The 14219-nt window shown below is 47.1% G+C and overlaps 1 protein-coding gene across 4 annotated transcripts in view; it reads right to left on the bottom strand.

Annotated features, from left to right (window-relative positions):
• COL4A6 (collagen type IV alpha 6 chain) overlaps positions 1-14219 on the bottom strand; it is a 274461-nt gene that overhangs the window by 29469 nt on the left and 230773 nt on the right. For all 4 annotated transcript variants that reach the window (XM_047715185.1, XM_047715188.1, XM_047715187.1 and 1 more), the window contains exons 12-21: positions 13815-13907; positions 12451-12504; positions 7783-7842; positions 6697-6741; positions 6184-6237; positions 4878-4947; positions 3786-3893; positions 2465-2605; positions 1582-1686; positions 432-592 (exon numbers count right to left, since the gene is read on the bottom strand). In XM_047715185.1, coding sequence (XP_047571141.1) covers positions 432-592; positions 1582-1686; positions 2465-2605; positions 3786-3893; positions 4878-4947; positions 6184-6237; positions 6697-6741; positions 7783-7842; positions 12451-12504; positions 13815-13907 — 891 coding nt within the window. The remainder of the gene's footprint in view (positions 1-431; positions 593-1581; positions 1687-2464; positions 2606-3785; positions 3894-4877; positions 4948-6183; positions 6238-6696; positions 6742-7782; positions 7843-12450; positions 12505-13814; positions 13908-14219) is intronic.

Below are 14219 nucleotides of genomic sequence, written 5' to 3'. Positions count from 1 at the left end.
CCAGCCTAGGTCTGACCTGAAGCAGATCCTTAGGTACCTTTTGGCACCACTCTAGGCACTTGAATATGCCATCATCTTGGAGCACAACTGTCCACCGATTTTCTTATCCTTTCTCAAAGTTTAAATCTTTGAGGATGGTAACCTTGTCTTAGTTTGATTTTTACCTTCAGGGCCCCGGAGCGTGCTAGGCAAACGCAAATGATTTTGTGGAAGGAAGGGAAGAATTGAGGAAGGGAGGGACAGCGGAGGGAAGGATGCAGAAGGGGACTTTGCACATCATCTGGTCTGACTTTTTCATACTACAGATCCAAATCCTGAAGCTTTGTTTTATCCCCATCTCTCCTGTGTTTTAGGAAAGCACATGGGGTGAGAATAAGGGGCCCTGGAGAGCTCCCAGTGCTCCCTCCCAGCAAAAGTTGGGTGAGACTTACTGGAGACCCTGATGGGCCCTGTGCACCCCCAGAGCCTGGATCTCCTCTGATTCCTTTAATGCCTGGAAGGCCTATGAGGCCGGGGGGCCCAGGCAGGCCTGGATCCCCAGGTGGTCCAGTGTTAGGGATACCACCATCACAGGCACAGAAGCCCAAGTCCCCTAGGGGAAAAAAAAGACAATGGTTAAACAAAGTGGACAACCTTTCCAAGAAAAAAGAATAATATGAATGCAGGGATCTGCACCCTGAACAACTCTATGGTGAGTCAGGGAAGAGCCCAGGCTCACATCCTAAGTCAAAGCTTGCAATTCCCTTCCTTTTCCCTCCAAATAGTCCTCCTTGGAGCTATACAACAAAGATGGATCTAATTAAGTAGTGACATGCTAGGAGGTGGCACTGAGATCAGGGAAGAGGAAGCGAGGACCGCTCTACTTGAGGCTGAGGTGAGCTGGTCATTCTGCAACAGAAGAGGAAAGATCTCAGGTACTTGAAACCCCTCGGCCATCCCCAAACCTCTCCTCGGCCTGCAGTCTCACCTCTTCTTCCACCTTGGCCTGGGCCGCAACTGAAATGAATTGATTGCTTTGCACTTTAACATCCGGCTCTCAAGAGTGTGCAACAGAGGAATGACCCAGAGGCCGTAAGATGATGGACAGAGCTGTGCCGCCGAAGGCTGCGTTAATCAATCAGCCCTTCCCCCTCAGTGGGGACCCGTGGTTGTTTTCCTAGGGCCTGTTGGCTTTTTTGGAGGCCCAGGTCTTGACCTGTTCAGAGTCCTTTCCTTCCGGCTGAAGTTAATGAGAAGTGACTTCCGGCCTTTGGCCTTGCACGCTGGGAAGGGCTGCAGCGTGTGCGGGCTGATAGCCGGGGCTACCGGCCACAGCTTCTGCTGGCAGATGGCGTAGGAAGAGGAAGAGGAAGAAGAGCCCGGGAACCACTTTGTCCCCTGTGACCTCGATTACCAGCCTCAGTCTCTGAGCCCAAAATATGGAGCTTTGCCAACAATCCTATAATCAAATCCCCAATCAGACCCCCCCAACTACTTCTGTTCAGGTTCCCAAAGCTGTTAGTCGGCTCATGCCCCAGAAAGTCTTCTGCAAGGATTTTAGGGGAACATAAAAACCCAAGGGGACCAAAAACAAAAAGTCACCTTTCATTCCTTTGAGGCCAGGGTTTCCTTTTGGACCTTGTTCTCCTCGGAGACCAGGGAAGCCTGGCTCTGCATTCTGTAGGGTTCCAGTCTCAAATGTGGGACCTTCAGGAAAAGGGAAACACAAAGATTGATGCATCATGTATGACTCAGCACAGCAGCTCAGTTGCTAAGGCCTGTGTCCTTGAGGTTCACACAGAAGGACTACCATGTTCCAGGCACTAGACTAGACACCGAGGGGACAGGAATGACCAAGACAGCTTCAGTAAATGAGCAGTCCCAATGTCTACCCCAGAAAATGCTCTTGGGACAACAGAGGAAATGGGTACAAGCTTCCCAGGGTTCAGATGACATGGTCATGGGGCTTAGATGATGACAAAACATGCTGGGCCTGTGTCCACCCTTTCTCTTAGAATCTAGAACCCATGCTCAAGTAGAAGACATAAGAATAAGCCCTGTAGAGGCTTGGAGCAACTGTCTTGAGGACCCAGGCTTGGCTTCCCATGTCTCAGGCTCCCAGCCACTCCCCGCCCCCCTGGAGCCCTGAGGACCAGAGGAAGCTTGAGAGAGAGCCAGCGTTGCTTCTTCAGGAGCTGTGAGACCAGAGATGGAGGGGCTGGGAACAACAGAGGGTAGGATGAAATGACTACACAGATTGGAAGGCATCAGGCAGCTTTCAGGCTTCGAGGTGGCCTTAGCTTACTTGCTTGTGGGTGAGTGCTCTGACCACTCTGGTCATTAGCCTGTGGCAGCTCTGACCCAGGAGCACCACAGGTCCTGGCTATTTCTCCTATGAGATACTCTCTCCCTCAAGAATCATGACTGTTCTGCAGTTCCGATCACACCTGAGTCTCAAGACCAAAGAGAAACATGAAGGACTTACCAGGTGGGCCCGGTAGGCCAGGCAGGCCTGGCAAACCATCTCTGCCAGGGGGGCCAGCTGTCCCAACTGTGGTGCGGCCTCGGTTTCCTTGGTCCCCCTTCAGACCTGGAACTCCTTGGGGCCCTAGGGCACCTGGGATACCTGGAAGGATAAGCAATGCAAATCATGTAATGTAATAATGTAATAATAATAATGATGATGATGATGATGATGATGATGTAATTATAATAATAATGTAATGATAATGTAATAAGTAATGCAAATCATGTCATCCTATTCTTCTGGGGGTGCTCCAAGCAGCAGCATATGCTGGGAACTCCCTCCAAAGGAAGAATTGGGGAGACCATTTGCCCTTCTTTTGCATCAGAGCTTGAAGGGTCCTAGGAGTCATCTAGGCCAACCTCTTGGTTTCAGCTCAGGGTCAGGATCTCAGGGTCGCAATCTCAGGGTCGTGAGATCGAGCCCCATCCAGACTCCCACGTAGCCTTGCTCCCCCTTTCCCAGTTCGGGAAATTCCCTAGTTGTACAGGTGGGTCTAGCCATCTCCGCTGGCTCGGCTGAGGCCATGGGGAGCCTGCTTGGGATCGGGGTGGGGGAGAAGCTTGGACAGAGGGCAGCTGCAGAGGACATGGGGGAACATGGTCAAGGGTGCAGAGCTTTTTGGTGGTGAACCTGAGCGGGAAGCCTGGTCTCCAGTCTCCTCCTTTTTGATTTTTCAACCTCAGTGGTGGTTGCTTTCAAAGCACAGGCATCCTTACAGATGTCTATCCCCAAGGAACTTTGAAACTGTTGCCTGTCAAAGTCCTGCCTGAACTTACATTTGCCTCATCATGGCCTCTGAGAATCTAGCATGGCATTTCTCTATTTACTACTAAAGAATGATGTATGGGTGTGCTCCTCTAATGGTGGCTTCAGTCATAGGCTCCTGGGCTATTTAGTGTCTGAGTTAAGCACAGAATGAGGGTCTGGATACTTTTGTACTCCTCTTGGCTTTTGTTAGCCCCTGCTGGCAAGCATCAGCTGGGATGGCAAATCCACTGAAGAGTGACAGGGTTCCAGCTGTCGAACACCGGTCCCCTGCAGTTACTGCAAACCCCAAAAGGATTACCTGTCCAGCAACACCACATCATCAGGCCAAAGGAAAGCTGCTTGGCCAGGTCCTATCCTATACATTAGCCTTGGGCTGGTGGTGGGGATCTTAGTGACTACAGTTTACCTTTCCATTGACTTTGGCTAGGTATGTACCCAGACCAGATGGGGATGCCGAAGGGGATGCTGGGCACCAGCATGTCTGTGCAGGGGGTGGGTTAGTTTGTTTCACCTGGTAAAGCCGGTAAGCCGGGGACACCAGAAGGGCCAGGCTGGCCCTGGATGCCTTCATCTCCTTTAAGTCCTGGGAGGCCTGGCATACCGGGGTCTCCAGGATAACCTGGCATCATGATGAAAAAAAAAAAAAAAAAAAAAAGGGAGTAAGCAAACCCAGAGGAGGCCCACAAATGGCACAGAATAATGCCTAAGAAGGGTTGCAAGGAGATGTCCTCAGGTAGAAGTCTCTTTCTCGCCCTTCACAGGTCTCCCAGATGCTAACGGTCTCATGTAATCATGGGCCGGCAGGAGCTAAGGCTCCACTAGTGTTCAGAACCTGTCCGGCTAGGGCTAACCTTCCATGGTAAGATCTGCTAAGAACTAGGAAGGGTCTTCTACTACTATCAACCTTCTGTCATGCCTCAAATGTCTACCATTTGGATGAGGGTGTTGAAGTCTACTATTCACATTATGCCAATAGGTTCCCAGGAAGTTACTATCAACCATTAAAACCTTAGTTTCAATGAGTTTACTGGACAGGGCATGGGCCAGAGAGGATGAGAGGGGAGAAACAATTTCAGAGACTGAGGCAAAAGAGGTACAGTCATAGAAGACTTTGCTTAAGCAAGAAGTTGCAGGAGACAGTGGGCATACAGATGTTTGGAGAAGGCAATGGGAACATTGTTAGATATTTGGATACTTTTCCACTTCCTATGCAGTTGTCAAACCCAAGCAGGCATGGGATCATGCAGATAAGATCCCAAGTGTCCCATTGTATCAGGCTGAAGTAAGCCTAGCCAGGGAGGATATCAATCCTTCCCTAGCATCATTAGGAGAACAACTTTCAGCAAGTCCAGGCCCAGTCTGACCAAAACCCTAGTTAGTCTTGGTGGGCCCAATACAAACATGGAGTAGAGGCCTTGGCTTCTTTGCCCAAATACATTGGAGTTAGCTTCATTCCCCAAGTACAGGACCCATGAGGGGCCCTTGAGGGCATTGGCTTGAGCAGCGATACAGTGGCTGAAAAAGTGTCCTCTTAACAATTATAGGGAATATAGATGTAACCCCTAGTCCTTTCTTTTTCACTCCAATCAATGAGAAGTTGCACCTGAGATCACAGCACCATCTGTATCGATGAAAACATCTGGGCCTGGCAAGCCAATGGCACCCTTTTCACCCTGTAAAGATTCAATTGGTTAAACGCAAACTTCCAATGACCTTATCACTCAAGCTCTATGTGCCCTCAAAGCCATTCCCCCAGGAAAATGAAAGCTTTCTCCTTCTGCAACTCCTGATTCCCGGGGCCAGCTAGGTCCAGTAAATTTCAGATGAAGGCAATGCAAAGGACACTAGGGGCCTGACACTCAGTTTGCACACCTGTCAAAAATAAGGAATCCCAATTTTATTCAGCAACCCAACTCCCGGGTCATCTGCTTCTGGGTCTGGGACACAGATCCCAAGAATAGACAATGTTGCCACACCAGAGAGGTCTAAAGGAAGGGGCAGTTTCAACTTTTTTTCCCACCCAAAGCAGGCCCAGGACTTTGCTGCTGTCATAAGCTTTGTTAGCAGATGATTTCAGGCAGATGAAGTCAAAGGAGTCCTGAGTCCAGGGGACTCAGTTATCAGAATCAGATACAGTAGCATATCTGGTGGGGGTGGTGGGAGCTGCCTGCCCCCAGTACAGGTGATAAGGGGATGCTTGTCTGTAGATAATTTTTAAAACAATCATAAAACCAAAAATTTGGCAATTCTAAGCAATGTCAGTAGTAGAATATTCCTCCTTGTAGAGATGGATTTGCTCCTGCCACCCTCTCCCATGTGCCACCCACCCCACCGCCCCGCTCTTAGTCTACTTCTGATCAAGCAGTATCCAAGGAAGGCTCACTGGTTTTGTGTGCTCAAAGTAGGGTTCATGCACTTCACATGAAAGAGTAAGATTTAAGAAGTTAAAATATGGAAAGAATACTTCATCTCATAGGTAGGCATTTGCTATGGTCCAGGTGTTTGTATCTCCCCTGCCCCCAATTCATTTTGAAAACCAAATGCCCAAAGGGATGATATTAGGAGATGGGGCCTTTGGGAGGGGATCAGGTCATGAGCGTGGAGCCCCCACAATTGGGACTAGTGCCTTTAGAAGAGCAGGCTGAGAGAGCTAGCTTGCCCCTTCCACCATGTGAGGACACAGTGAGAAGCAGTAACCGGAAAGGGACCCTCACTCAACCATGCTAGCACCCTGATCTCGGCCTTCCGGCCTCCAGACCAGCGAGGAATAAGTAATTTTCTGTTGTTTTTTTTATAAGCCACCCCATCTGTGAAACTTTCTTAGAATGGCCAAATGGACTAAACAGCATTATGGAAATTCTTCACCCTTCCACTGCCCCTTATCCTGGATTTTCACTTCCCAACATTACCTTCATTCCTGGGAATCCATTAAGCCCAGGGAAACCTGAGGCCCCCTTCTTGCCCTGTGACAGAAACACAGAACTAAGTCAAATGTCTAAGAGCATAAGAGGGACTGGTCTTTGGATGAGGCCAGGGCAAACAGCATAGGGCAGACCTTTCAGGGTATGCATGGATTCTACCCAACTCTGGAGGGTGTAGAATGTTCCAAAAGGCAGTTTGGCTTGAGGTAGCCAACTTGCCTGTTAGGAGGTATATGGGCCCCAAGGCTAAGGATCAATACAAGCAGGCTGGCCTTGCTAGCCCCTGATAACATAATGAAGCAGTAGGACCATGGAATGGCCCTGGATTGGTCAACCCTGGATATTCAGCCTCATGGATGAAGACAAAAGAAGAGAGCAGCTGAGATTATACCCATGAAAGGGAGGTAGACAATTTGTACCATAAGCAGTAGTTCCCTCTGGACTGAGGCCATGTTAAGTAAAGCAAGGGGACCTTTTGATTAGTGATAATAACCAAAATACCTGACTGCCTGGAGGGCCTTGGAATCCTTCCAAACCCATGGGACCCTGTGAAGAGAAGGGATCCACCTTAGAAAGATTAATAACCCACATTAGAAAAAGCCAGTAGACTTACATAACAAAGCTTTCCCACTGAGTTCAGGACTTAGCCAGCTTCTAAAATCAGGTATGAGAATGTCCCTAGACCTGGCTTAATGACTTCTAAGCACTAATCCATCAGACTGAATAGCCATACAGAGCATTTTTAAAGAGCAAAATAAATGGAAGCATTTTAAGTGCTGGGTGGAATTTGGTAGAAAGACTGGGTGGTATTATGCTTAGTCTGCATTAGTTCCAAGTCATGACATTTTTAAACAGATTGTGGGAGGGCCTCTTGTCTCTCACCCCAACTGCATTCTTTGCTGGTGATTATGTCTTTTCAAGAAAAGGGAGTAGAGAAAAGTAGAGAAATAAATGGCAGGGTAAAGGGCAAACATTGCTGAACACTCAAAAGATTCTTAATGAGGTTTATGATTAAGCCAAAATCACAGTTCTCTAAATGTTACCTCTTTAAGGCTAAGGCTGGCCAATTGCTTATAGCCGAATAGCTATGTGCCTAAAGCACTTAGAATCATAAAGGCTAACAATTATTTCCTCCTCTTGAAGAGGGGTTATTACTGGAAATTATTGACTGCAAATGTCACTCATTATGTTATAGACCATCCCAGGCTTGTTTCTATCCTTTAAAGATTATACTCAGCCCTCTTCCATTACTACAACATCCGCACCCTAGCCTACATTCCCCCAGGAGAGAAAGTAGTGAAGTCAGGACAAGTTCACCCCATGATTAATCCAGAAGACAATTCTCTATGATGGCAAGGAAAGGAAGTTGGCTGAATTCCTTATTCAAGAGAGCCATTAAGTCCAGGAAATGGGGGCAAAGTGAAAGGAGGGGTCTCAGGGGCCTAGTGGAGAGTTGAGGAAGAGAAATAAGAGAAACTTCGGTGGCTATCAATTTATACAACATAAAGATGCGAACAGGACAAAAAAATGGACCCAATGGACCGGATAACCTGACAGACCCAGGCAAGCAACATTCTAGGTTCATACCCTAAGTCCCGGGAAGCCAGGGATTCCCTTTTCTCCTTTTTCTCCAGCAGTTCCAAATCCCTAAAGGAAAAAAAAAAGAAACCACAAGTTATAAATATCCATTTTCTCAGAGGTCTCCTGGCTCCATCCAAAGCAGGGAGGTTAACTTTGAATCAGTGCCCTTCCCACTGGGGAGGCTTACCACACTGAGTCTCTTGTCACTGCCTGAGAAGCCCCCTACAGGACCGGGGAAGAGTCTGGATCACTCATTCAAAGTTCCCTCTTGGTTTTAGAAGTAATGTCTTGTCCCCCTAAACATGATTACATGTCTTCATAGCTACATGGACTAACAGCAGAGAAATTATTAAATATCTAATTATCTCCATTTGTTAGTCCACATAGCTATGATGCCCCTTATAGGGCCTGAGAACTGTGTTCATCCTTGGGGGTCAATGCCAGAGGGAAGCACTTTGTCCTTCGGAGGCATGATGGCTGCATCATCCTCTTCAGTGGGAAGGATTCTTTCTATCTAGGTGTGGTCTAGACACCTGTGGGCCCTAGCAGCACTCCAAAAGGCACTATGACACGGTCTTCAACCCCTCTTGCCCTGCTCACAGGAGGTGAGGGCTTGCAGCCAAGAACATGACCTGGGGGTTCTCTAGAGACAAGCAGAAATAAAAAAAGCAGAGTGAGTGAGAAAGCTTCCTTCCCTCTGGGTCCAAGGCAAGCATATTCTGGGCCCTTGAAGTACAGAAGAGTTCACTACCAAAGTAGATAATGTCTTTCACGGCAGACTTTGCTGAGGCCATTTTGCTGTTATTGTTTAAATGTGGAATTTCTGGAGCATAGGTTTTGGCAAACAACATTTAGGCCTATTGTGAGAGTGGAAGGAGCCACGACACTTTCTAGAATGTAAGCTTGTGGAAGACAGTAAATGTTGTTGGCACGTCTCGTGGCTCAGCCGGCTGTGTACCCAGTGCCTGAATCCTGCTTCTTGTTTTTTCTTCCTCTTATATACTAAAAGCATTCCAATGGGTACTGGGAGTTGGCTGAATAGCCCTTAGCTTTCTAGGCCCAAGTGGTTTTTTCTTAGCTATTGTTACTGTTTTTTCATGTAGGGCACTCTGTGTGTGTGTGTGTGTATGTGTGTGTGTAGCGTTTCCATTGTGGGGCAGAGGGTGGAGAGTGCATCTGTAAAGGGTCTAGTTCAAAGCAGACTTTGGTTCCCACTTGTCTTTCTGTTTTTCCTCCATCTCTAGTTGTAAGGCTTATGGCTCAGGCCTCATGCTGAATAGGATTTCTATTTGAAAGGTCCATGGGTCAAGTTGAACACAAACGTATTTGAAAGCGCAGTGCTGCATCTCAAATTGTAAACCAAGGCATGCTGCCATCTGGTGGAATGCGTCTCTGGGCCTCCAAAGCCAAGTGCCGTGTGGCCTTCTCTGACCTGTCCATGGAAGCTGGGGCAGCCCACATTGCCCCAGACTCTTATCAGCACTTAGATGGGTTATGTAGGAATCTGTAAGCAGAAGGTCTGTACCACACTCCCTTCCATCTCCTCTAAGACACGCTACTGCATGCCACACATATACAAGGTCGTTCCATACATCCTTGTTGAATTCAATAGAATGACCTAGAGAACAAAGCAACAGGTGAAACAGGTCCAGGAACTCTCATGCTGTCTACCTGTCTTGCCCACAGTTGCAAAGACAAGAGGACCTTGTCCTCCTGCTTCAGAAAGCAGAAAGGCGTGGGTAGGGAGGACTGTCTGGGTGGCTCAATCAATTAAGCGACTGCCTTCGACTCAAGTCGTGATCCTGATCCCGGTGTCCTGGGATTGCATCCCAGGGTGGGCTCCCTGCTCAGCAGGAGAGTCTGTTTCTCCTTTTCCGTCTGCCTGCCTCTCCCCTGCTCATGCACACACACTCTCTCTCTTTTTCTCTCACTTGCAAATAAATAAATAAAATCTTTTTTAAAAATTTAAAAAATAAATAAAAGCAGACCTTTCTGTCTCTGGACTCTTGCTTTCCCAGAGAGCTTTCGCTACCGTGTGTGTGTGTGTGTGTGTGTGTGTGTGTGTGTGTGTGTGTGTGTGTATAAAACACTAAAAAGTTTAAAAAGGAAAAAAAAATCAAAGAAACTTCTTTATGTGTGTGTTGGGGGGGGGCGGTTAAAGCCAATGTGACAGACATGACTGGGCAAGTTACTGGTATGTAGGTGCAGCTTGTCCACCAGTGCAGGGAGGCACCGTACAGGGCCCTGCTGACCAAGTTGTTCTAGCAAGATGTCCTGGGACCCCACTGTGTCACAGTCAGTCCTTGCCAGGAGCAGTTGGTCCTATGCCCACTGCTCCCAAACCCCTTCTTACCCATGTCCAGGATGGCCTCATTAGAGCACTGGCTTAGCTGCTCCTAGGCCTGTTGGCTAGGGTCCTGGTCTCCTGCTATTTTTGGTTCAAGGACATTAGTGGCTCTGCAAAAATTCAACTTCAGTCACGTGGCCAGGAATAAGGGGATGGGGGGGTGACGTAGTCACTGAGGTAGGGGTAAAGCAGGTGGTACAAGGAGCAGGCATGCTGCGAATGCTAGTCTGGAGCCTGGGGATGTCAGCCCCGTGGCCCAGGGATGGCCACTTTGGGCACGGGTCCTCAGAGGCATGGCCGCCTGAGAGGCAGGTCACCACGCAGCTGCCCTCTGTCCAAGCTTCTCCCCCACCCCGATCCCAAGCAGGCTCCCCACGGCCTCAGCCGAGCCAGCGGAGATGGCTGGACCCACTTGTACAACTAGGGAATTTCCCGAACTGGGAAAGGGGGAGCAAGGATGGGGCTCAATCTCACGACCCTGAGATCTGACCCTGAGCTGAAACCAAGAATCAGACACTTAACTGAGCCACCCAGGTACCTCATAACTATGCTTTTAAAAAGTTCTTATCTCCGGGCCACCTGGGTGGCTCAGTGGGTTAAGCCTCTGCCTTGGGCTCAAGTCATGATCCCAGGATGCTGGGATCGAGCCCCACATCGGGCTCTCTGCTCAGCAGGGAGCCCACTTCCCCTCCTCTCTCTCTGCCTGCCTCTCTGCCTACTTATGATCTCTGTCTGTCAAATAAATAAAATAAAAAAAAGTTCTTATCTCCTAGAAATACTGAATTCCTCTATGTTGAAATAAGTCTGTTATTTGCTTCAGCTTGCCTTAGTTGCTAAATGTCAAAGCTAAATGATGAATACGCAGCAGGATCATTATGCCATTCTCTCTTCTTGGCATTTGTTTAAAATGCTCCATAATAACAAGTATACATTTTTTTTTTTTTTTTACATTTCACTCCATGCACTTCTCTCTTATTTTCACTGCTATCACCATAGTCCAAATTGGCTTCATCTCTCCCTGGGGCTGATGTAGTAGCTTCTGTTTGCTGCCTCAGCCTCCTCTCATCCTCCACACCCCACCTCCAACCCCTGCCAGAGTGATCTTAAAAAAGCAGGTTAGAGGGGCCCCTGGGTGGCTTAGTCCGTGTGGCGTCGGACTCTTCATTTTGGCTCAGGTCATGATCTCAGAGTCTTGAGATCAAGCCCCACTTTGGACTGCACACTCAGCAGGGAGTCTGCTTGAGATTCTCTCTCTCCCTCTGCCCCTGTCCCCGCTCGTGCTCTCTCTCTTTAAAATAAGTAAATAAATCTTTAATAAAAATGCAAGCTAGAGCCTTCTGATAGCTTCCCATTCTATTTAACATAAAAGCCACATTTGACCTACAGAGGGCTCCATGATCTGGCCCTTGCTCGCCGTGCTCCACCTGCTTGTTTTCTTGCTGGGTTGCTCAAAAGGGTCTTGGTGTTCCTTAGGCCAAAAAAGCTTTTCCTGATCCTCACAGGACTTGCTTCTTCAATGTGCACTTCCTTAGAGAGGCCCTTTGTGACTGCTCTGCCCAAAGTAGCTCACCCCCATTCTCACTCCACACTCCATCACTTTAGTCTTTCTTTAACTTTCTGTGTATCTCTTCTTACAATTTGAACCTGTTCTTGATTCATTTGTTTGCTTGTTTATTGTGTCTACTTGCCTCACTCCCCCGTTAGAATGAATGCTCTTCAAGGAGAAGAACTTTTACTTCTTTAACTGTTATTTACTGTGGTGCAGCAGAATGTCTAGACGCACCGGCCTGGGACCTAGGCACCCTCAAAAGGTACATGTTGAGGGAAAGACACTAAGATACAAGGGCAGATAGGAGAGTGAAGACAGGATTACTAAGATTAACTACCATTTACTGAACAACTGATACATGTTGGGCACATATGAAGTCCTTTCCATGTATATTATCTCATTTAATCCTCATAACTATGCCATTATCATCCCCCCTCCTTTTTTTTTTTTGAGGGAAGCTGGAACTCAAGAAGGTTGAGAAACTTGTCCAAGGTCACATAGCTAGAAATTGGTGAAATCAGAAGTCAAGCCTAGGTCTGTTTTCAATTTACAACTTGAGCTAATAACTGCTAAGATATATAGCCTAGTGGAGAACCATGCTAATGTCCCCATGGGTTTGAGAAACAAGAACATTTCCTTAAAGGCCTTCTAATAAAGAAGATGGTAGAATGCTCTCCAATAATCACAGGAAGAGGTTAGCTTCCTGTTAGCTTTCTATTGCTATAGCTTTTATCCAAGCAGGTCTTTGAATACATGTTGACCAAATGGGGAGACTTACCGGGAGACCCGGAGGGCCACTTATTCCTGGGAAACCTGGAAGCCCTGGTTCACCCTGGAAAATGAACCAAAGATTAGTGAGTAGCAGCAGGAAACAGTGAACATAAAGGATATGGATCCCATGAGTTGCTTGGGCTCAGCAGTGGGCAACAAAGAGGGTGTCAGATAGTATAAATTACCCAGGATCCCCAACTAATAGCTGTACCAGGATATCAGTTTGAGGAGCCCCTGTGGTATGGGAAGGACCAAGACCCATAGCAGGGAATGAAAACTGTCTAAAACAGAATCTCAAATGTTGAAGCTAATTGGGAGATGGAAAAGATGATCATCTGCTCTCTTTCTAGAGACAGGAGCCATTCAGTTGATTCCCTGTTGCAAATTCCAGGCTGCAAAGAAAGCAACAGTTTGGGGGAAAAAGTAACAATTACAGTTTGGATGGGAACCCGTAACACTGTAATCTGTCTTTCCCCAATATGCTAATTTACCTAGTTGTGTCACGGAAGGGGTCCTTAAGGTCTTGGGAATGATCAGGGAGACAGGTAATCTTTCATAAGCTCCCAAACTGTTTCCAAATTAATGATTACTTTCTGTAAACCTGAAGAGGGCCTGGAGCTATTGCTTTCACAAAGACAAAATTAAAGAAATGGGAGTAAACACCTTCCCCCACCTGGGTCCCTTGACCATAGGCACAGAATCACAAAACTTAAGGGAACCCTACAATGGAAGGGAATGCAGGATACTGAAAGGTATCTATCACCCTAACAGCATACAGGCATTTGAAAATTACCAGATTTACACTCACTCACAACAAAATAGAGATTATAACGTATCTCAGTTAAACAGGTCCACAGCTTCAGCCACAGTAGTTCATATCAGGCGAATTAGGGAATCTACTGCCACTTGGTGACAGTATACCTGATTTGTAGGGTCAAGTTTTACAGGCAATAACTTCTTTAAAAAGGTAAAGTAACCAGTATACCCTATGTGTCCTGTCACAGCGCTTTGGGGACAAGATAAGTATTGAGAGTGTTGGGAGTTAGGAGGAAAAAAAAAGCCCAAGTACTTAACATTTGTTTTAAGTTATTTAGCATCTTGGTAATTGAATCTGAGAAACCAAACCACAGAAAATATGACTTAAACAAATGCTCAGAAGCCCAGGCACACTCATATCCACACATGCAAACACAGACTTTTTAGAAAGTTTTCCACAGGGGATAACACAAAGAAGGTTTTACCCTCACTTCCAAACAAAAAAGCATGACCCAGAACCCTCTTTTCTTCCAGTAGAGTCTGGTTATTAGAGTTGAACTTTGGTATTAATAGGAAAAGGGTGGTTAGCATTTCCTAGGCTTAAATGTTCACTACCTTGGATCCTTTTTTCCCTTTGGGAAATCCCATAAATTCCAGCTCCCCAGTAGATGGTGGGGGTCCTGCAGGGCCTGGGAGGCCAACATCCCCCTGTAAGATCAAAGGGAATGTTAAGCAAAGCAGAAAGGTTTGTCCTCTGGATGTCATTCACAAATAGACTGTCCATTCCTTTCTCTTTACCCTCACCCTTGCCTCACCGAGGAAACAAAACTCTTGGTACCAAAGGGGTAGGAAGAATTATAAGCCTGGCCAAATGCATTTTGTACCAGAGGGAAAAAGCCAGATGGGTGAAGGGAAACCACAGGTTCGTGGTTGCCAGGGTCATGCATCAAAGGGTATTTAGAAGAGAGAGAGAGAGGAAAAAAAAAAGGCCTTTGAGCAAGGAAATTGGCCACCTCTTGG

This window comes from Lutra lutra, chromosome X (assembly GCF_902655055.1).
Source record: "Lutra lutra chromosome X, mLutLut1.2, whole genome shotgun sequence".
NCBI lineage: Eukaryota > Metazoa > Chordata > Mammalia > Carnivora > Mustelidae > Lutra > Lutra lutra.
This window is presented reverse-complemented; position numbering and strand designations above follow the sequence as displayed.